Source organism: Salvelinus namaycush, chromosome 12 (assembly GCF_016432855.1).
Source record: "Salvelinus namaycush isolate Seneca chromosome 12, SaNama_1.0, whole genome shotgun sequence".
Classification (NCBI taxonomy): domain Eukaryota; kingdom Metazoa; phylum Chordata; class Actinopteri; order Salmoniformes; family Salmonidae; genus Salvelinus; species Salvelinus namaycush.
The window spans coordinates 35,130,120-35,155,020 of record NC_052318.1 but is presented as its reverse complement, the minus strand read 5'-3'; the positions used below and the strand labels follow the sequence as shown (position 1 = coordinate 35,155,020).

Below are 24,901 nucleotides of genomic sequence, written 5' to 3'. Positions count from 1 at the left end.
AGCCTTTCCATCTACCAGAAGACGGTTGTCATTGGTAACGGCTACACAAAGTGGTAAATAAACACGCACAGACAGGGGCATTCCTGTGCCATTGCCACTTAAAAAATTTGAAGGAAAATATGAATCACTGATGCATTTTGTACATGTCTTATGATAATCTTGGGCAAATTAATTCATTTTCTAACAAGTTCAATACATTTAGTTGATTTTCTACTAGTTAAAACATTTTTTGAATTGTTGAATTCAATGTCTGTATTCTGTGATTCCGTCCACGTTCTCTGAATTGCGGATTTTTTAAGGCCCTAATTAATTGAAAAGTCCCAAAATGTGACACATTATGCCAGATTTGTTAAAAATTGGAGTACCAGCGAGCATGGAAAGCAATATACAGGTAGTTACATTTCCTCTCCTCATTCCCTGAGGCTGTGTTTTGCTCTCTGGCCCGGCTGTCATATCCTTTGCATGATATCACATACAAATTCTACTGCTTGTTGCAAGTTAAAAAGATAGATTTTGAGGCACTTGCTCTTCAGCACAATGGAAAATTGCCAAGAGCAAAGAGGTATTCTTAGTTGACCCTGAGCTTGGCTTTTATGTTTACTGGTATTTACTGCTTCACTCTCTCTCCCTCTCTCTCTGTGTGTGTGTGTGTGTGTGTGTGTGTGTGTGTGTGTGTGTGTGTGTGTGTGTGTGTGTGTGTGTGTGTGTGTGTGTGTGTGTGTGTGTGTGTGTGTGTGTGTGTGTGTGTGTGTGTGTGTGTGTGTGTGTGTGTGTGTGTGTGTGTGCGCGTGTGTGTGTGTGTGTTATTGCCAGGGGATTTTCTCTGCCATCATGTTTTTCCTGTAGTGTGATCCTTTTAATGGATGTTTGGAACTGCCCAAAGCATGCTCAGAATATCTGCTCCTCAGATGGCTGGCTTTCCAGTTTCATCTAAGAATTAACACTAGAAGAGCAGAGTGAGTCATTTTGAGTCAAATGTCTGCCATTTTTAAAGTCATGCTCCCTCCATCCTTAACATACGCATGCTATAAGAACTTTGATATCACAAACAGAATTTGTGTTATAAGCAGTTTTAGGAGGACAGCGTAACATGCAGGTAATAATATTATTTTTCTCCGTGTAAGGCATTGTTGTATATCTGAGTACTAAACCTAGAAGTCTGAGATGAGGGGTTGTGTTTGGCCATCACCCCAACAACAGAGTGATGGTCTGGTCTGAGTTGTTATACATGTTGTTTACCAGTACAGTATGAGTAGGAGAGGAAGCCAATCTTCAGTTGTTTGCAGAGGTTTCAAAATGCGTTTTAGCCTATTTTTACAGTTGAGAACATTTAAGAACCATTATTGTCTATGGCTTGTCTTTCTGAACTGTACCAAGGCTTACGAAAGGGAGCATAAGGATATTCATTGTTGTAAGTAGTGGCTTTGTCATCTAAACAATATGCAGTATATGCATTTGTTTTCCCTTGGGGAGGTCAAGAGGTATAGATCCGGGTTATTCAATTGGGGGTATTGCAGGGGGTCCGTGGAAATATATATAGCATTTTCTATTGTATTTTATGAATATTGCTGGAATCAACAATATAAAAGAAGAGACTATCTTATTTCTAATGATGTGAACTATATTTCTCAACTCCTAATATTGAACAAATTACACTCACTGGAGTATCTGAAATAGGCTTAAAAAAAAACACCCGCAAATAGGCAGTGTGGCAAGTGTCGCTGGCTACTGGTAAGCTTTCTTGACATGGACATACATTTTTGCTAACACATGGCTAACCTTCGTTTAAAGGTCCAATGCAACCGTTTTTATCTCAATATCAAATCATTTCTGGGTAACAATTAAGTACCTTACTGTGATTGTTTTCAATTAAAATGGTAAAAAGAAGAACAAATAGCTTCTTAGCAAAGAGACATTTTTCAAAAAAGAATTTAGCTTGGCCTGTCTGGGAGTGGTCTGAGTGGGGAGGGGAAACTGGAAAATTAGCTGTTATTGGCAGAGAGGTCTGTAACTTTCTTTCTTATTGGTCTATTCGCTAATTTACCGCATGGTGATGTCACCATGGAAGGCCAAAACTCCATCCCACCAAAAGAGGCTGAAATTTCAGGTGGTCTTTTCAAACAACTCTTACACTAAAAGGGCATTATCACCATTTTCACAATTTCACAGTTTTGTTCCAAACTCATAGTGTGGAAACATATAAAACACATGAAAATCACATTTTTGACTGCACTTGGCCTTTAACCAGCTAAACTGCTGCTCTTAGCAAAAATGTGTTTTGGAGTTTCTAGCTAATAGGCTATGTTAGAGTTTACACTTCCTCTTCCAATTATAACGTGGGAAGGTCAAAATAATGAAAAACTATCTGCCAAATCTATTCATTTTAAAATGTTGATTACTTCACCTTGCCAATATCATTCACCTGATGATAAGACAAGACATGTGAAGCATTATTTTTGATGACTTATGATGGGGTCTCTGGATCACCGGTTTGCCTGGGAGGGGGTCCTTGGGCAAGAAAAGGTTGAAGACCCCTGGTATACTGTAGATGATCACATTAGTCAGGATCCTTCTCTGTGGTCAATGCCAAGCTCTATGAATGTGTTTTAGTCATTAAATCAGTCATTTCTATTTAGAGGCACAGGGGAAGAGAGTTTAGCCTGAACCTCATTGCCATTTCAGTCAGAGCTCTCCTTTTGTTTTCTGTGTGTGATCAGCTAGTCTTACCAAGGCCCACTATTACAGTAAGTGTTTTCAGTTGTCATATGACTCCATGAAAGGTACAGGATATGACATTTCATAAATAAATATCTATGAATAATTTAAACGGTTTACATTTTAGTGGGATTACTGCCAGTAACACAGATACACTGTGGAAGACCATTTTTTGGGTAAATTTGTCAGTCTTCTATGAGTAATCTTTTAAATGGAAAGCATTGCTTTTTAAGTTACTTTTTACAGTCCGCTGTCACTAAGTGTCACTGGCTTGGGGCGGTGGATGGATGGGGTGGACCATGGCAGCTAGTGCTTCCCCAGAAGAGTGTGTCTATGTGGGCCATGTAAAGTGGAATGGAAGTAGCTAGCCATAAGGTCTGTAGTTAATTCTGGGCCTGTCTGTCACCTGCTGGAGGTACATTTTGAATAATGATATTACTCTGCTGATTTTCCTCTCATCACTGAGCTGGGGGAGAAAATCAATGATCTTGGATCATTACCTTGCAGTATGACAGATAGCAGCAGGCAATGGGAGGATATTTGACCATCCTATAAAGATAAAAAAATAACTGTTTTTTAATGTATTTTATTGTGCTACACAAACTTGGAAGTAAAATGTTAATATCAAAAACCTTATGATGCACCCCTTTTGATATGTACATTTTTGTACATATAAACTCAGCAAGTTTTCAGCATCCTGTATTTCAAAGAAAGTTCGTAAAAATCCTTGTAACTTCACAGATCTTCATTGTAAAGGGTTTTAACACTGTTTCCCATGCTTGTTCAATGAACCATAAACAATTAATGAACATGCACCTGTGGAACGGTCGTTAAGACACTAACAGCTTACAGACGGTAGGCAATTAAGTTCACAGTTATGAAAACTTAGGACACTAAAGAGACCTTTCTACTGACTCTGAAAAACACCAAAAGAAAGATGCCCAGGGTCCCTGCTCATCTGCGTGAACGTGCCTTAGGCATGCTGCAAGGAGGCATGAGGACTGCAGATGTGGCCAGGGCAATAAATTGCAATGTCCGTACTGTGAGACGCCTAAGACAGCGCTACAGGGAGACAGTGGCAGACCACGTGTAACAACACCTGCACAGGATCGGTACATCCGAACATCACACCTGCGGGACAGGTACAGGGATACACCAGGAATACACAATCCCTCCATCAGTGCTCAGACTGTCCGCAATAGGCTGAGAGAGGCTGGACGGAGGGCTTGTAGGCCTGTTGTAAGGCAGGTCCTCACCAAACATCACCGGCAACAACGTCGCCTATGGGCACAAACCCACCGTTGCTGGACCAGACAGGACAGGCAAAAAGGGCTCTTCACTGACGAGCCTGTCTCACCAGGGGTGATGGTCGGATTCGCGTTTATCGTAAAAGGAATGAGCGTCACACCGAGGCCTGTATTCTAGAGCGGGATCGATTTGGAGGTGGAGGGTCCGTCATGGTCTGGGGCGGTGTGTCACAGCATCATCGGACTGAGCTTGTTGTCATTGCAGGCAATCTCAACGCTGTGCATTACAGGGAAGACATCCTCCTCCCTCATGTGGTACCCTTCCTGCAGGCTCATCCTGACATGACGCTCCAGCATGACAATGCCACCAGCCATACTGCTCGTTCTGTGCGTGATTTCCTGCAAGACAGGAATGTCAGTGTTCTGCCATGGCCAGCGAAGAGCCCGGATCTCAATCCCATTGAGCACGTCTGGGACCTGTTGGATCGGAGGGTGAGGGCTAGGGCCATTCCCCCAAGAAATGTCTGGGAACTTGTAGGTGCCTTGGTGGAAGAGTGGGGTAACATCTCACAGCAAGAACTGGCAAATCTGGTGGTCCATGAGGAGGAGATGCACTGCAGTACTTAATGCAGCTGGTGGCCACACCAGATACTGACTGTTACTTTTGATTTTGACCCCCCCCTTTGTTCAGGGACACATTATTCCATTTCTGTTAGTCACATTTCTGTGGAACTTGTTCAGTTTATGTCTCAGTTGTTGAATCTTGTTATGTTCATACAAATATTTACACATGTTAAGTTTGCTGAAAATAAACGCAGTTGACAGTGAGAGGACGTTTCTTTTTTTTCTGAGTTTATATAATAATAGTGACATGAGGAATAAATAGACAGTGAATAACAATAATGAGTAAAAATAACATGGCTATATACAGGGAGTACCAGTACCAAGTCAGTGTGCTGGGGTACGAGGTAATAACATGGCTATATACAGGGAGTACCAGTACCTAGTCAATGTACAGGGGTACGAGGTAATAACATGGCTATATACAGGGAGTACCAGTACCAAGTCAGTGTGCAGGGGTACGAGGTAATAACATGGCTATATACAGGGAGTACCAGTACCGAGTCAATGTGCAGGGGTACGAGGTAATTGAGGTAGCTATGTACATATAGGTAGGGGTAAAGGGATAGGCAACAGGATAGATAATAGACAGTAGCAGCAGCGCATGTGGTGTGAGTGTGAGTGTGTGGCGTCAGTATGCATGTGTGCGTGTGTTATGTGTGTGTGTGGGCGAATGTAGTGTATGTGTGTGTGTGTGTGTTGGGGTGTCAGTGTACGTATGTGTAAGTGTGTGGGTAGTGTGTGTGCATAGAGTTTTTGCAGGTAGTCCAGGTCGCCATTTGTAGGTCTCTATAAAATCGGTTTTATTTTTTGCCTGATTCAATTTAGTTTTCCCTTGTTTTTTGGGGCATTTGCTCTCAAAATCCCACTTTTTTGATAGAACATCCAATTTCTTAGTTTTTCTGAAGTCCACAACAATGATTAAACCACATCAGGAGACCACTCTTGGAAAATAGAAGAAATGTGTAAGTGCCCTCCAGCAAGAGACCGTTGATTGGTCAGTGATGTTTCTGTAGCGTTCATGTGATTGCAGAGTTTGCAAAACAAATGGCCACTGGATTGATGCAAATAATCATGCAATCATTCTGCCAGTACCTAGGATTAGGGCCTTGTCCGGAGTAAGCAGAATGTCCAGAGCTGCCGACTCGTTGAAGTAGAAATGCTAATCCATCGCTGTTCTGATGGCCAGAAGCTGTTTTCGGTCATAGGAAATGATGGTGAAGACATTATGTACAAAAAAATTTAGATCAGGGGAAAAAACACAAAATAGCAGAAATGGTCAGGACCCCGTAAGACTGCTGCTATCCACTGCAGCTGAGCTGCCACTGTTGTGGGGTTTACTCTTTACTTCCTACTAACAGTGTTGTGGGGTTTACTGTTTACTGTTTACTTCCTACTAACAGTGTTGTGGGGTTTACTGTTTACTTCCTACTAACAGTGTTGTGGGTTTACTGTTTACTTCCTACTAACAGTGTTGTGGGTTTACTGTTTACTTCCTACTAACAGTGTTGTGGGGTTTACTGTTTACTTCCTACTAACAGTGTTGTGGGTTTACTGTTTACTTCCTACTAACAGTGTTGTGGGTTTACTGTTTACTTCCTACTAACAGTGTTGTGGGTTTACTGTTTACTTCCTACTAACAGTGTTGTGGGTTTACTGTTTACTTCCTACTAACAGTGTTGTGGGTTTACTGTTTACTTCCTACTAACAGTGTTGTGGGGTTTACTGTTTACTTCCTACTAACAGTGTTGTGGGGTTTACTGTTTACATCCTACTAACAGTGTTGTGGGGTTTACTGTTTACTTCCTACTAACACTGTTGTGATCAAAGGCGGTAGACAACATTTTTATCTTAATTGGCGCATTTCAAACTACCCTTTTATGAGGCACAGCCGGGAGCTAGTTCTGTACGATGGCTAATGGCAGTGGTGAAAAAGTACTCAATTGTCATAATTGAGTAAAAGTATAAATACTTTAATAGGAAGTTCCTTTAGTAAAAGTAAAAGTCACCCAGTAAATTACTACTTGTGTAAACGTCAAAAAGTATTTGGTTCTAAATATAAGTATCAAAAGTAAATGTAATTTCTAAGATATACTTTATGTTTCAAAAGTAAAAGTAGATGTATGAATCATTTATAATGACTTATTTTAAGCAAAGCAGACGGCACCATGTTCTTGTTTTTTAAATGTACGGACTGCCAGGGGCACACTCCAACACTCAGACATTATTACAGATAGCCAGGGGCACACTCCAACACTCAGACATTATTACAGATAGCCAGGGGCACACACCAACACTCAGACATCATTACAGATAGCCAGGGGCACACTCCAACACTCAGACATCATTACAGATAGCCAGGGGCACACTCCAACACTCAGACATTATTACAGATAGCCAGGGGTACACTCCAACACTCAGACATTATTACAGATAGCCAGGGGCACACTCCAACACTCAGACATTATTACAGATAGCCAGGGGCACACTCCAACACTCAGACATTATTACAGATAACCAGGGGTACACTCCAACACTCAGACATTATTACAGATAGCCAGGAGCACACTCCAACACTCAGACATTATTACAGATAGCCAGGAGCACACTCCAACACTCAGACATTATTACAGATAGCCAGGTGCACACTCCAACACTCAGACATCATTACAGATAGCCAGGGGCACACTCCAACACTCAGACATTATTACAGATAACCAGGGGTACACTCCAACACTCAGACATTATTACAGATAGCCAGGTGCACACTCCAACACTCAGACATTATTACAGATAGCCAGGAGCACACTCCAACACTCAGACATTATTACAGATAGCCAGGTGCACACTCCAACACTCAGACATCATTACAGATAGCCAGGGGCACACTCCAACACTCAGACATTATTACAGATAGCCAGGTGCACACTCCAACACTCAGACATTATTACAGATAACCAGGGTCACACTCCAACACTCAGACATTATTACAGATAACCAGGGGCACACTCCAACACTCAGACATTATTACAGATAACCAGGGGCACACTCCAACACTCAGACATTATTACAGATAGCCAGGGGCACACTCCAACACTCAGACATCATTACAGATAGCCAGGGGCACACTCCAACACTCAGACATTATTACAGATAACCAGGGGCACACTCCAACACTCAGACATTATTACAGATAGCCAGGGGCACACTCCAACACTCAGACATTATTACAGATAGCCAGGAGCACACTCCAACACTCAGACATTATTACAGATAGCCAGGTGCACACTCCAACACTCAGACATCATTACAGATAGCCAGGGGCACACTCCAACACTCAGACATTATTACAGATAGCCAGGTGCACACTCCAACACTCAGACATTATTACAGATAGCCAGGTGCACACTCCAACACTCAGACATTATTACAGATAACCAGGGTCACACTCCAACACTCAGACATTATTACAGATAACCAGGGGCACACTCCAACACTCAGACATTATTACAGATAACCAGGGGCACACTCCAACACTCAGACATTATTACAGATAGCCAGGGGCACACTCCAACACTCAGACATCATTACAGATAGCCAGGGGCACACTCCAACACTCAGACATTATTACAGATAACCAGGGGCACACTCCAACACTCAGACATTATTACAGATAGCCAGGGGCACACTCCAACACTCAGACATTATTACAGATAGCCAGGGGCACACTCCAACACTCAGACATTATTACAGATAGCCAGGGGCACACTCCAACACTCAGACATCATTACAGATAGCCAGGGGCACACTCCAACACTCAGACATTATTACAGATAACCAGGGGCACACTCCAACACTCAGACATCATTACAGATAGCCAGGGGCAGACTCCAACACTCAGACATTATTACAGATAGCCAGGGGCACACTCCAACACTCAGACATTATTACAGATAGTCAGGGGCACACTCCAACACTCAGACATTATTACAGATAGTCAGGGGCACACTCCAACACTCAGACATTATTACAGATAGCCTGGGGCACACTCCAACACTCAGACATTATTACAGATAGCCTGGGGCACACTCCAACACTCAGACATTATTACAGATAGCCTGGGGCACACTCCAACACTCAGACATTATTTACAAAAGATGCATTTGTGTTTAGTGAGTCCGCCAGATCAGAGGCAGTAGGGATGACCACGTGTTTAGTGAGTCCGCCAGATCAGAGGCAGTAGGGATGACCATGTGTTTAGTGAGTCCGCCAGATCAGAGGCAGTAGGGATGACCATGTGTTTAGTGAGTCCGCCAGATCAGAGGCAGTAGGGATGACCATGTGTTTAGTGAGTCCGCCAGATCAGAGGCAGTAGGGATGACCATGTGTTTAGTGAGTCCGCCAGATCAGAGGCAGTAGGGATGACCATGTGTTTAGTGAGTCCGCCAGATCAGAGGCAGTAGGGATGACCATGTGTTTAGTGAGTCCGTCAGATCAGAGGCAGAAGGGAGGACCATGTGTTGTCTTGATAAGTGTGTGAATTGGACCATTTTCCTGTCCTGCTAACCATTCAAAATGTACTGTGTACTTTTGGGTGTAAGGTCAAATGTATGGAGTAAAAAATACATTGTTTTCTTTAGGAATGTAGTGAAGTAAAAGTAAAAGTAGTCAAAAATATAAATAGTAAAGTACAGATTAGAGGTCGACCGATTAATCAGCATGGCCGATTAATTAGGGCCGATTTTAAGTTTTCATAACAATCGATAGTCGGCATTTTTGGACGCCGATTATGGCCGATTACATTGCACTCCATGAGGAGACTGCGTGGCAAGCTTGACCACCTGTTACGCGAGTGCAGCAAGGAGCCAAGGTAAGTTGCTAGCTAGCATTAAACTTATCTTATAAAAAATAATACATCTTAACATAATCACTAGTTAACTAGACATGGTTGATGATATTACTAGTTTAACTACTGCCTGGTAATTTATCATCGAATCACAGCCTACTTCGCCAAACGGGTGATTTAACAAGCGCATTCGCAAAAAAAGCAGTGTCGTTGCACCAATGTGTACCTAACTATAAACATCAATGCCTTTCTTAAAATCAATACACAAGTATATATTTTTAAACCTGCATATTTAGTTAAAATAAATTCATGTTAGCAGGCAATATTAACTAGGGAAATATTAACTACGGAACGGTTCCGTATTTCACTGAAAGAATAAACGTTTTGTTTTCGAAATGATAGTTTCTGGATTTTATCATATTAATGACCTAAGGCTCCTATTTCTGTGTGTTTATTATATTATAATTAAGTCTATGATTTGATATTTGATAGAGCAATCTGACTGAGCGGTGGTAGGCAGTAGCAGGCTCGTAAGCATTCATTCAAACAGCACTTTCCTGCGTTTGCCAGCAGCTCTTCGCAATGCTAGAAGCACAGCTCTGTTTATGACTTCAAGCCTATCAACTCCCGAGATTAGGCTAGCAACACTATAGTGCCTATAAGAACATCCAATAGTCAAAGGTATATGAAATACAAATGGTATAGAGAGAAATAGTCCTATAATTCCTATAATAACTACAACCTAAAACTTCTTAACTGGGAATATTGAAGACACATGTTAAAAGGAAACACCAGCTTTCATATGTTCTCATGTTCTGGGCAAGGAATTTAAACGTTAGCTTTTTTACATGGCACATATTGCACTTTTACTTTCTTCTCCAACACTGTGTTTTTGCATTATTTAAACCAAATTGAACGTTTCATTATTTATTTGAGACTAAATTGATTTTTATTATGTATTATATTAAGTTAAAATAAAAGTGTTCAGTCAGTATTATTGTAATTGTCAATTGTCTGTATCTGTATCGGTATCGGCGTTGAAAAATCATAATCGGTCGACCTCTAGTACAGATATCCCAAAAAACTACTTAAGTAGTACTTTAAAGTATTTTTACTAAAGGTACTTTACACCACTGGTGAGTGGTGGGGTCAATAAACCAGAATTGGAAGGTCCTCCATCATCGTTTTAATTTCCAGTTTGGGAAAATGTTGGCTTCCCAGTAAATTACAACGGCGTTGGACAGAGAGTTGTTGATAAAACATTAACAGTATGATGCTACGCTCAACGAGAATAGCCTATGCAGCTGTCAACACCTCAAATATGTTGACAATTTTACACTGATATCACCTCTGTATACCGGAGCAAGACGGAAACAACACAACATCGTCTCCCCTCTGTAGTCAAGCAGACCTTGGCATCTGATTTAGAAAGAAATTACAAAAGCGATAGGTAGGCTATGTTTATATTTCTTACAGTCTTTGGTTTATACCTGCGGATATGCACCCATTCACGGTGATTAAGAAATGGGAGTTTCAGTAGTGGTTTTAGCACCTCGTGGAAATGCTCAAGCCACGTTACGAACTTCCCTCTTGCGCCCATTTTAGCAATCAGGTAGTACCCTCTCTATATAAGCCAACCAAAGCCAAAGTTTTCAAATGAATTGGCCAATGCACCCTGTGTTGCCCTTACTTAACAGTGACAGCCCATCACATTACCCCAGAGTAGGAGATGTACCGTGCTACAAACGCACATCTGGCAGTGAAGGAGGCAGTGTCATGGTGCGTTCATAACCAAGTGGGAATTTATCACATACAACTGGGAAAAATCCACTTGAACAGCCCTCAAAACTGATAATTACTAGTGGGAAACTCGTCTATCAGCCTGAACACCCACTTCTCCCACATGATGACCTCTGACGTCACCTACTAAGGAAATGGCCTCTGTAACAACAGCATTTTTGGCAGTTAAATGCAACAGCAAAACATTATTTATAAAATATATCTATTAATGTAGTTTTTGAAATCGGTAATTTGTTTGCAAGCATGATAGCTTTACTTGTAGTTTATGGTTGACACAGCTTGTTGGTCATTATCCAATCGGCTTTTCTCAACGAGTTCAAATCACATGAATGCATCCAACTGGTATTTATGACTTCACAACTGGTAAATTCCCACCTCCCACATGGTTACAAATGCAGCATCAGAGTGGAAACTTGAGAGGCCCAACATAACAATCCGATCACAACAGACAATGCAAGAAACATTATGAATGCTGAACATTGTGAATGGCATTTCATTTTCCCACTGTACCGAAACTGATCCGAACTGTGACCCCAAAAACCGCAATACGTACCGAACAGTGGGTTTGGTGAACCGTGGGTTTGGTGAACCGTGGGTTTGGTGAACCGTGGGTTTGGTGAACCGTTAGCTATTGTGCCTTCAGAAAGTATTTTTTCCCCATTATGTTGTGTTATAGCCTGAATTAAACATTTATTAAATTGAGATTTTTGTCACTGGCTTACACACAATACCCCATAACATCAAATTAATACAAAATGAAAAGATGAAATGTCTTGAGTCAATAAGTATTCAACCCCTTTATTATGGCAAGCCTAAATAAGTTCAGGGGTAATTTTTCTGTACGGTCCCTCAGTTGAGCAGAGAATTTCAAACAAAGATTCAAGAATCAAAGGGCACCTATTGGTAGATGGGTAAAAAAAAAAAAAAAAAAAAAAAACGACATTGAATATCCCTTTGAGCATGGTGAAGTTATTAATTATACTTTGGATGGTATATCAATAGACCTATCACGTTTTAGGGAAGATCCATATGCAGACAGTGTCGAAGTAACACAAGTTTATTACTAGAACAGAGGTCAGGCAAAACGACAGGTCAAGGGCAGGCAGAGTTCGGTAATCCAGATCAGAGTCCAAAAGGTACAGAACGGCAGGCAGTCTCAGGGTCAGGGCAGGCAGAGGTTAATAATCCAGTGTGGTGTGACAAGGTACAGAACGGCAGGCAGGCTCAGGGTCAGGGCAGGCTGAATGGTCAAAACCGGGAAAACTAGAAAACAGGAACTAGAAACAGATAGGAGCAAGGGGGAAAACACTGGTAGGCTTGACGAAAAAAAACGAACTGGCAACAGACAAACCGAGAACACAGGTATTAATACACTGGGGATAATGCGGAAGATGGGTGACACCTGGAGGGGGTGGAGACAAGCACAAAGACAGGTGAAACAGATCAGGGTGTGACAACACCCAGTCACAACAAAGATCCTTCCTAACTCCGTTGCCGGAAAGGAAGGAACCCGCTCAGGGATTTCAGCATGAGGCCAGTGGGGACTTTAAAACAGTTACAGAGTTTAATAGCTGTGATAGGAGAAAACTGAGGATGGATCAACAACATTGTAGTTACTCCACAATACTAACTGACAGAGTGAAATTGACAGAGTGAAAAGAAGGAAGCCTGTACAGAATACAAATATTCAAAAACATGCATTCTATTTGCAACAAGACACTAAAGTAATACTGCCCAAAAAAATGGCTAAAATGTTTGAGGCAAATCCAATACAACACATTACTGAGTACCACTCTACATATTTTCAAGCAGAAGTGGTGGCTGCATCAATCGTTAAGGACTGGGAGTTTTTCTCTATAAAAAATAAATGGAATGGAGCTAAGCACAGGTAAAATCCGAGAGGGAAACCTGGTTCAGTCTGCTTTCCACCAGACACGGAGATTAATTCACCTTTCAGCAGGACAATAACCTAAAGCACAAGGCCAAATCTACACTGGAGTTGTTTACCAAGAAGACAGTGAATGTGGCGGAGTTACAGTTCAGACTTAAATCTACTTGAAAATCAAGACCTGAAAATGGTTGTCTAGCAATGATCAACAACCAATTTAACAAAGCTTGGAAGAATTATGAAAAGATAAATCGGCAAATGTTGCACAATCCAGGTGTGGAAAGCTCTTAGATACTTACCCAGAAAGGCTCACAGCTGTAATTTCTGGCAAAAATACTTCTTCAAAGTATTGACTTAGGGGTGTGAATACTTATGTACATGAGATATTTATGTATTTCATTTTAAATACATTTGCAAAAATTTCTAAAAACATGTTATCACTTTGCCATTATGGGGTCTTGTGTGTAGGTAGGTGAGGAAAAAATGATTTAATACATTTTTAATAAGTCAAGGGATATGAACACTTTCGGAAGGCAATATGAAGACATCTTCAGTTCACACAAGAATCAGTTACATCACACAGTCTAAGTGATCTGTTTTTGTGCTCGAGGCACTTAAGCTGATCCCTTTGGGTACATACTAACCCTGACCTAGGAACAGTGCTTATGTGAGGGATTGAATGAGCTGGGGTGAAAATACAGTCGGGTAGAAAACACTAGATGTATACTATAGAGAAATGACAATGACAGATCTCTCAGTAGGAGGAAGAGGAATAGCTCCAGAGAAGTGGAGCTCCATGACAGAGATGGAGGCAGGGAGTGCCTGCGGCATGCCTGTAGCACTGTAATGAAGTTTGTGGCTCGTGTGCCCATGCTGGGCCGATGGGCCAGACTCTCCCAGACTCGACGGGGGACGTTCATCTGAATATTCTTTCCCCACATGTAGCTACCCAATTAACACCAAGCACTTTACCCTGCCGAGTCCCAGGAAGGCTCAGCCAGCATCATGGAGCTTGGCAAACTGGCACCAAATGACCAAACAGCCTTTGATTTATGGACTTAATACTGTAGTGTACTACACCAAGGCAGGGTATTGTATTTCATACAGAAAAAATCAGAAATCTAATATTTTCCTCTTTCTTTCTCGTAAAAGTATTCACCTCTCTCTCTTTTCTACGGTTGTACAGACTCTTTTGTCATGCAGCTTTGGAAGGTTAAGAGGGTTCCGGAATGCTACTGGCTTTTCAAGGTCCAGTGGCGATTTTAGCATGTAAATCTTGGTGGGGCAAAAATAAAAATGTAGGATGCATGTCAGCAAAGCCACTACATGATATAACACTAAACAATACATTAATTGCACTATAACGGGGACAAGCGGTGCCCAAAAACTGTTAGGGCCTACATAACGCTGTGCCAACAGCAGTCCCAACACCTTAGCACTGCTACACCTGGCTTTCAGCGGAGCCTTCTCTGTCAGCGAAACAGTTCATTCAGCCTCATTTACTGCCTTTTAAAAAAACATAGCTGATATGGCAGACTTGCTTAAACTGACAATTGAGATGTAAAAATTATGGCATAAGGGGACGACAAGCAGATAAGAGGCCATCCGTAATTTCGATTAAGACATAAATTAGCAAGCGACGACGGACATAGTCAATATAACTATTTGTTCAGCACTTTTGAAATGTACAGTGACAGAATTCAGAACATGGGCCGTTCTTACAGTGTACTCCCTACACACGTCAGAACCGTAGGATACATAAAGGGGCCATATAAACAGACAATGAAAGCTTTTACAATATTCGATGATTACATTTCTCTAAAACAGGTTATAGGCTATTTGTGCACCACCAAGTTAGAACAGTGGGTGAAATTAAGAGGTGAAAATAGACCAAATTATTAGGGTGAGGCACATTGAACTCCGTTTGGGTCTTTGCGTGTCAAAAATCAAAAAAGATACACGTCATATAGCACTATTTGACGCATTAAATAAGCTTTCAATTTGACACGTCAAATAACACAATTCTATTATAGAATGTGGTGTGTGCTAAATTTGCACGTGCAAGCCAAGCACCACAACTACTAACGTTATGTGTTTACAATACCGCGTTGGTGAAAATAGACCAAATTATTAGGGTGAGGCACATGGGCTACTAACAGCTTACTACACAACATACACTTAGTATTATGTTCTTAGCTACAGTAAACATTTCTCCCTTGCATATTACATCATTTATGCAGCAGCATACAAGACATTTTTGGACTCACCTTCTGAAGGAGGCGCAGCGGTCCTTTGTGGGAAAAAACACAGCCACTCCATTGAATAGCAGGCTAACGTTAGTAGTTTCTTTGCAACGCTTGCAGTTAGCCACTGATTCCTTCCAAACAACTCATTGTTGAATTATTGTGTAATCTTTATGTACAAGGGCCGATGAGCACCGATACGTTATATCTATAATTTCTCTTCATTATTTCTCTTCATATGACAAGGATTAAAAAGGATTTGCCAGTAGAATGTCGACTTGATGACAACTGATGATGTCTGCTAGCTAAGACTTTGAAAGTCCATTCAAAGCTACTGTAGATATAACGTTATTTGATGTCATTCTATCTGTGGCCAATGACCTTGAGCCTTCTTGGATGGGCACTTCTAATATAACTCTATGGCAGAACCCAAGGGGCTAACATTTTCGAGCTCTAAGCTTAGAATTGGGGATGACGTACTGTCCCATGAGTGACAGAAAACTGATTCAATCATGACAGAAAACTTAGCCAGTCCGGCTCAATGCTTTGTATTTTTTGCTGGCTATCCCCACTACCACAGCAAGCACTGAGCTAGGCTGAAACACCTGCATTTTGGAGCTGTCTTACTCAATAAAGCAAAAAAGAGACCATGTTTGTATGCAGCTTTATTAACTCAATTACAATTTTTTTTGTTACATTGTTTACAAACTGATATGTGACACGTATTAATGCCAAAATACCAAGCACAACAAGCAAGCCCCCCCCCCAAAAAACATGTTTTTTATATTTTTTATTATATACGTTTTTTACCTAAAAGTGTGGTGCTCAAAACAGGGGGCTCTGCCCCTGCCTGTCCTGAATGACGGGTCGCCGTTGCTAAGGTCATGGACCACGAAAAGATGTACAGCAACATTCATCCTGTTAAAGCCCATGGATTACGAGCAAATTACCGTGTGTTGTGCTGGCTGGTGTTACTCTGAATGATTTGTGTGTCCACTTGGCAGTTTATTTACAAACACCGTAATCATCTCATTAAAAGCTACTTGGTGCTCATCAGAAGACACTGCCTTAGCCCCAATGTGCTCCCATTAAACCTCTGCATTCAAAACATATTTTGCTAAGCACCAGAGTGGTAGAACTAAGCCGTTTTAACCAAGCAGACAAATGGTATACTGTAGTTTGCATTTATGGTGCAACTATAACCCAATATCATTTTGGAGCTTTAGGAGGAAAATGATATTTACTGTAACAGAAATAAGACTGATCGTATCCCAAATGGAACATGATTAACATTCATAAAATGGAAGGGTTGTATAATATTAACACAAGGTTATTTTAGGACTGCGTAGTTAAATTGCAACTTGCTCAGAGGAAAGATAAAATGTTACATTTTCCCAGTGCTACATTATGCATGTGCCCTTTTAGAGATGGGGAAATGTATATATTCTATTTCTTCCTATTTTATTACGTTAATGACATTTACAGAGTAATATTAGTTTTTGAGTGGGGAAAATAAGTTATGAATATCAACCTTATTGATTGGATTTGTTGTGCCTTATGAACTTTTCACTGGCTATTATTGTCCCTGGTTCACTAAGAGTCATTTTAATACATTTAACTCTGAGATGTAAGATGTTTGTGTTATTGATCATACTGAGAACACTGTCAATCTCACTATGAATATGTTCTTGGGATTTTCTAGCTGCATATTCAACACATGTTGGTTGTAGCTACAGTGTATTACTTTATCCCCTAAATATTTTTTATACGTTTAAACAAATACATATCAACGTTAAGAAGGTACACAAATAAATGATTGCATGCGGTAGGCACTATTCATTAGTTTTTGCATCAGAGGAAGTGGTAATTCAATTAGTTTTTGCAACAGAGGAAGTGGTACATGAGAGTACCTCTTGTAAGACAGTGTGTACACAATAACCTCATGATAGAGAACCTGCCAGCCTAATTCGTTTGTGTGGAGCCGGAGTCAGAGGATCAGGTTAAAATATTGGTGGTACAGTAGGCTTATTAAGTTAGTAGTAGAAGACTGGTGGTAGAACTGGTAGAAGACTGGTGGTAGAACTGGTAGAAGACTGGTGGTAGAACTGGTAGAAGACTGGTGGTAGAACTGGTAGAAGACTGGTGGTAGAACTGGTAGAAGACTGGTGGTAGAACTGGTAGAAGACTGGTAGAAGACTGGATCTAGATATGTATTTCCAAAATATAGAAATGGTGAAAAATAATGAAAATAGTTCATGACAAAAAAATACTTAACTATTACCTCAACTGAAGGACAAAGGCAAAAGTGCCTCAAACAGGCTAAACACCCATAACCTCAAGCATCTGAGTATGGTATAGCTAAACTAACAGCATGTTACCAAGACAATGATCTATACCTGAATGAGGAGAAAGTGACTAAATGTCTATTACAGCAACGGACAGAAGTTACATTTCGTAGCAGGTTAAGAGAACTTTCTAAAATTCTCACGACGCGACAAAAAACATGCAACTTTTTTACAATAGCTTCACACCATCTAGCCACAATGATGCTAAAAGGACATGCCCTAACCTATTATTAGCGTTTCTGATAAACAATGAAAACACCCCCACAGCAGGAGAACCCAAACACAGAGAGGTGGACAACCTGTGTCTGATGTTGCGTTCATAACATTTAGTAAATTCGTTAATACCAGCATACCACTGGGGGAAAACGTGTTGCTCCCAGTTTACAAGTAGTATTACCTGAGTTCCCCACTTGTAATGAACGGAGCATGAAGCCCTGAACTGACCTGGGCGTGCTCCCCTTGGAGCCAGTTCAACACAGCAATGGTGAGTAGAACATGTTGGCGATTGGAACAAAGAAATTAAACAATTTCAACAACAATTAAAGGTTGTGTATGTAACCAGATTCTGCTGTTTATACATACTGTTTAAAGGAACTAGTGATAGCATAGTTAGGGAAATGTCCATGTGACAATAGCTCTCAGGCACAAATCCCATATACCTACCTACATGTCAAATAAAATAAAATATAATTTTATTGGTCACATACACATTTAGCAGATGTTATTGCGCGTGTAGTGAAATGCTTGTGTTTCTAGCTCCAAAAGTGCAGTAATATCTAACAAGTAGTATCTAACAATTTCACAACATTACACACATTTAAAGTATGTTAAAAGGGTACAAAAATCTACAAAAAGGAACTACTACTGTATATTCATGAGCTAGCTACTCCAATGTTTTTGCATCAAAAAGAGTACTGAGAGCACCTCTTGTAGACAGTGTGGACTGTGTATGCTAAAATAGGTGCCTTACCTAGGCTCCCTGCCTCAGAGTTTATACAGTAACCTCACCAAAAACAGCCTTGTTTCAACTAGTGGTGTTGACTCCCCACTCATCATTTTCCAGCCACACCTACCCTGAGTAATTACCTTTACACGCACAGAACAGCCTCGTCCAGCCAGGGGGCTGGCTGCGGCACAGAATACAAATGGCCCATAAAAATGCCTTCAACTGCCAATTAGTCAAGCAAGATATGTACTGAGCTTGCTATTAATAACCTATTACCACAAGCCGGACAAAGATGGCACAGCCTAATGAGCATTTGATTGTCATATTTGTCTTGAATGCTGTTAAAGATTACAAATGTCAGAGGGCAAACATTGTCAGTAGTCTCTTCTGATTTCTTGCTGAAGTTTGTATTATGGGGAGTTTTTCCCCCATCCGTTCCCAAAGTATAGAAGGACAGTGGGGTGTGAAGGCAATCCTCTCTGCTACAGGGTCGAGTGTTTGGGTCAAGGCCATGGCCAAGGTTTAGTGGCTGTCAGGCGGCAATGATAGAAAGGTCAGCCCAAGCAGAGCTCAGGGCAGAACAGACGGGTTCATATCAAGGTTATAGTGTGCTTTATGCTACACAGCAAAACACTACTAGGCTGTGATGAACTGCAGCCTTATACTAGGACACAGATGCAAAATAACAGTATTCATCATTGTGCTACTGTTATATTACTACTGAGTAATGCTAATGGTAAATAAAAAAATAACTGCCTCTGTAGCTCTGGGGATAAAATACATTGTTCGCCACATGATTTCTGTCATTGTGTTTCATAGCAGTCCATCAGATTCTGCTGTAAATTAAAGTTATCTCTCAATCTGTTCCTATAAGGGCTCCTCCTCCCCTGTGTCTATAAAGCAGCTCAATCTTCTAACACCACCACCCAGCAGCAACCCCTTAGAACAAGGACACGCTGATTAAAGACACTAATATCCAAATAATTACTTTTTACTTGATTTATATATTTTTCGCACAGTACTGGGACACAACATTAGCAATGTGTGAGGTAAAATCATTGTTCTAAGTCTTTATTCTGTCTCCACTTCCTCCAGATTGGTCTTGCATTTTGGATCCAATGACTGAATGAGCTTGGTTCAGTGTTGCCAGGCATGGAGCAGATGGATTGTAAGCCTTACCAGTCGTTGTCCAAGGCCCGGAATGAGATGGAGCTCGCCTACACCAGCTCCTCAGACGAAAGCGAGGACGGCAGGAACCTTTGCAAATCCTACACATCCCGAGAGACCCTGCCCGACTACGGCCAGGAGATGAGACTAAACTACAACAGCCACAGAGCCAAGCGGAAAACAGTGGAGGAACACACTGGAGGTGTGCTATAACCACACACCACAAACTAGTTTAGCCAGTCACAATGAGATTGTTAAATAGTAATTCAATTGAAATAGTAATTTGTTTTGATTGGTAACTGTGCTGGGGGCATTTATACGGTAAATACCCGTTCCATTTTGTAGTTATTGATAAACGCACAGGTTCCAGGTTAATCCGTTTTCCCTGCACAGGTTATGGTCAGTTATGATGTCAAAGTGGCAGAGAGGTTGCAGGGGGAGACAGGCAAATGCAGTGTGATTGTATGCATGGTAAGACTTATCATGACATTGCAGCTAGCCAAATGAATTTTATAATCTCATGTCCCCGTATCCACATATCCCCTGGTAAATGTATGAAAACTCTACTCTGCTGGTACCTGCAGTGACTATGGAAGGATTGCATGCTAATGTGGAAGGTAGACTCGGTTGAATGTTGTTGTGAAAAATGTGAATAACAGAGGTAATGCAGTTATTCCATAAATTGTTTCCTAGTCTAGCTAGTCACACATAGGAGCTTTTTAACACCTTAGGGCTGTGTTGGGGTTTGGGGGGTGGGATGGGATAGGATAGGGATGGGGGGAGTGTATAATTATGTTTGAATTGACTTTTTCTCTGTACAATATAACACAATCACACCTCTATTCTAACCACTCTAAACAATGATTGTTAGGAAATGAGAATAGGAAATGAGTGTTACAGGGAAAACACAAAACTCACTTATCGAATTATGAGTGGTTTTAGTGGTGATGTTTCTACTCAGTTTTTCATTGCACAGTCTATATTGTTATCTACCTTATTCACTGAACACATAGTGCAGTATGCCATCACTGTCTCTTGAAGGTTCCTCATACAAAAATGTCACACGATCTGGTCTGCTTCAGGAAGACATAAAATACCACTATGGAGGTTATTTCAGGTCCCATCTAAACCACTGGTTGACTATTTACCTTTCACAATATACAGTTGAAGTCATTAAAGCTCGTTTTTCAACCACTCCACAAATTTCTTGTTAACAAACTATAGTTTTGGCAAGTCGGTTAGGACATCTACTTTGTGCATGACACAAGTAATTTTTCCAACAATTGTTTACAGACAGATTATTTCACTTATAATTCACTGTATCACAATTCCAGTGGGTCAGAAGTTTACATACACTAAGTTGACTGTGCCTTTAAACAGCTTGGAAAATTCCAGAAAATGATGGCATGGCTTTAGAGGCTTCTGATAGGCTACTTGACATCATTTGAGTCAATTGGAGGGGTACCTGTGGATGTATTTCAAGGCCTACTTTCAAACTCAGTGCCTCTTTGCTTGACATCATGGGAGAATCAACAGAAATCAGCCAAATCAGCCAAAAATTGTAGACCTCCACAAGTTTGGTTCATCCATGGGAGCAATTTCCAAACACCTGAAGGTGTCACATTCATCTGTACAAACAATAGTGCGCAAGTATAAACACCATGGGACCACGCAGCCGCCATACCGCTCAGGAAGGAGATGCATTCTGTCTCCTAGAGATGAACGTACTTTGGTGCGAAAAGTGCAAATCAATCCCAGAACAACAGTAAAGGACCTTGTGAAGATGGTGGAGGAAACAGGTACAAAAGTATCTATATCCACAGTAAAACGAGTCCTATATCGACTTAACCTGAAAGGCCGCTCAGCAAGGAAGAAGCCCCTGCTCCAAAACCGCCATAAAAAAGCCAGAATATGGTTTGCAACTGCACATGGGGACAAAGATGGTACTTTTTGGAGAAATGTCTTCTGGTCTGATGAAACAAAAACAGAACTGTTTGGCCATAATGACCATCGTTATGTTTGGAGGAAAAAGGGGGAGGCTTGCAAGCTGAAGAACACCATCCCAACCGTGAAGCACAGAGGTGGCAGCATCATGTTGTGGGGGTGCTTTGCTGCAACAGGAACTGGTGCACTTCACAAAATAGATGGCATCATGAGGGAGGAAAATTGTGTGGCTATATTGAAGCAACATCTCAAGACATCAGTCAGGAAGTTAAAGCTTGGTCGCAAATGGGTCTTCCAAATGGACAATGACCCCAAGCATACTTCCAAAGTTGTGGCAAAATGGCTTAAGGACAACGAAGTCAAGGTATTGGAGTGGCCATCACAAAGCCCTGACCTCAATCCCATAGAACATTTGTGGCCAGAACTGAAACGGTGTGTGCGAGCAAGGAGGGCTACAAACCTGACTCAGTTACACCAGCTCTGTCAGGAGGAATGTGCCAAAAATTCATCCAACTTATTGTGGGAAGCTTGTGGAAGGCTACCAGAAATGTTTGACCCAAGTTAAACAATTTAAAGGCATTGCTACCAAATAGTAATTGACTGTATGTAAACTTCTGACCCACTGGGAATGTGATAAAATAAATAAAAGCTGAAATACATCATTATCTCTACTATTATTCTGACATTTCACATTCTTAAAATAAAGTGGTGATCCTAACTAACCTAAGACAGGGAATTTTTACTTGGATTGAATGTCAGGAATTGTGAAAAACTAAGTTGAAATGTATTTGGCTAAGGTGTATGTAAACTTCCGACAAGCACTTGTAAGATTGGGGGAACAACACAATCACAAACTGCAGTGTCATTGTAAACAGATGATTTCTAGGAGCTACTGTAAGGTTTCCTCACTACAGTTGTAGTTTATGATGTCAATTCTACATAGGACCTATATGAAAGATATTTGTAAGGTTATTGGGCGTAAGTATGTACAGGCACAGAACATGGACGTAAATAGAAGATTATGACATTATCTTAATAGTGATAGTACATCTGTACCGCAGTAGTTAAACTTTGATCAGTGTTGCTGTTTTCATTGTTTTACATGGAAATTCTTCTAACCATATTCTGTCTCTTTATGCAGTCCTGGAATAATTGCTGTTCTGAAATATTGTTGACATGACATATTCCTTGATCATTGTACGTTAATTTGAGTCATTTGAAGGTAAGAATTGAAGAACAAAGTTATGCTGAAAATGTCTTCAGTGTTATGACTATAATTTCTATAATAATAATTTATATGAGGATAATTTCTTATAATGCCTATCAGTAATTGATCATCTGATGATTAGAGTAGGTATTTCTATGTCAAATGATGATTTACACTTTCTAAAGATATAACACTATAACACTATTATTTCACATATAGTATAGTGTATTTGAAGGCAAAATGTGCATATGAATAACACCTGATCAGCATCTCCCTCACATTGATATGATTAACAGTGCTATATTTCTAATCACATAATCATTTATATACTGTATTATCTTATTTTCCTTAGATTTACCTTAAAACTTATGCGAGTGATGGAAGATACATATTCTTGTCTTAACTGCAAATGTGAGCTTAAATCGGCTTTCAGCTCCCATGTATTACGGTATTCAAATGATACACCGAACAAAACATTTTGTTCTGGTTACCTTGGAAACTGCATAAAATGAACAAATGACATTTGCTTGGAGCAGCATCTTTTTCAACCTGAACAGATTGATTGCAAAACAGTATGCACATGATTTCAGCCCCTATCGTGGAGAGGACAACATTATCAGGAGTGATTGGGAAAAAATCGATACAGTTACATATCGCAATATTTAGGATGATATTATATTGATACTTTGACACCAAAGATCGATTTTTAATAAAATACAATACATACTGCATACAGTGAGCTCAATGTATTGGGACAGTGACATTTTTGGGGGGGGGGCTCTGTACTCCAGCACTTTGGATTTGAAATTATACAATGAGTATGAGGTTAAAGTGCAGACTGTCAGCTTGAATTTGAGGGTAGCATCCACGTTAATGTAGAAGTGTTTAGAAACATATTTTATTATTTTTTTGTATTTTAACCCAATTTTTGTATTTTCTTCCCAATTACGATCTTGTCTCATGTCTGCAACTCCCCAACGGGCTCGGAGAGGTGAAGGTCGAGTCATGCATATTCCTCCGAAATATGACCCGCCAAACCGCACACCCACCCGCTTAACCCAGAAGCCAGCCGCACCAACGTGTCAGGAAACACCGCTCAACTGACGACCGAAGTCAGTCTGCAGGCGCCCGGCCCGCCACAAGGAGTCGCTAGAGCGCGATGAGCCCCCGGCCAAACCCTCCCATAACCCGGACAATTGTGCGCCGCCCTATGTCTTACTTCAATTAGCCACGAAATCCCTAATTTGAAATCGAATGTTTTCTAGAAGCTGTGCGGTGCCATTTCCCCTGAATTTACCCATACGTGTGCTAGCTGCCAAGTAGACTTTCAGCCAATGAGCTTCAGCCCCTCGCCATTTGAGTGACAGCTAGCAAGACACACACACACACACACACACAGTAGAGCGAGAGAGAGAGAGCAATGACGTGGTTCACATCTGCACATTTGTGACAGTACGCAATTTTCAGGGACCACTTCTGGCTTGTGGGCGCTACCTTCCGAACTACTGGTGAAAAAGTATACAAAAGTACCAGAGAATATCTTTAAATAGTGAGTCAACATGTTTTCAGCACTTTTATTTCCATGACTGATCAGAACTTGGTTTTATTATGGCTCTCTCTTGTCTCTCTGCAGGAGACATATAGTGAGCAATATGTTTGGAACATAAAATCGCAATACATATAGAATGGTAAGAATCGCAATACATATCGTATCGGCACCTAAGTATCGTGATAATATTGTAACATGAGGTCCTGGCAATTCCCATCCCTAATTTTCAGTGCTCATTTGTGTCCATTTTTCGCTGTTGCCTCCATTTCGCGGCTGTGATTTTAAGGGGCAGGAGGTTGGAGAGAGGTATTCACTGACAAGAAATTGGTCAAGGACATGGGTTCCTGACTGGCGTAATTAGTGTAGAGATTATTACTTGAGAG

General features: G+C 40.8%; 1 protein-coding gene across 1 annotated transcript in view; it reads left to right on the top strand.

Moving 5' to 3' along the window:
- The first annotated feature begins 19,802 nt into the window (after positions 1–19,802).
- LOC120057509 (teneurin-1-like) overlaps positions 19,803–24,901 on the top strand; it is a 137,558-nt gene continuing 132,459 nt past the window's right edge. Inside the window, exon 1 of the mRNA XM_039006108.1 lies at positions 19,803–20,020. Within this exon, the coding sequence (XP_038862036.1) occupies positions 19,804–20,020 (217 nt within the window). The 5' untranslated portion in view covers position 19,803. The remainder of the gene's footprint in view (positions 20,021–24,901) is intronic.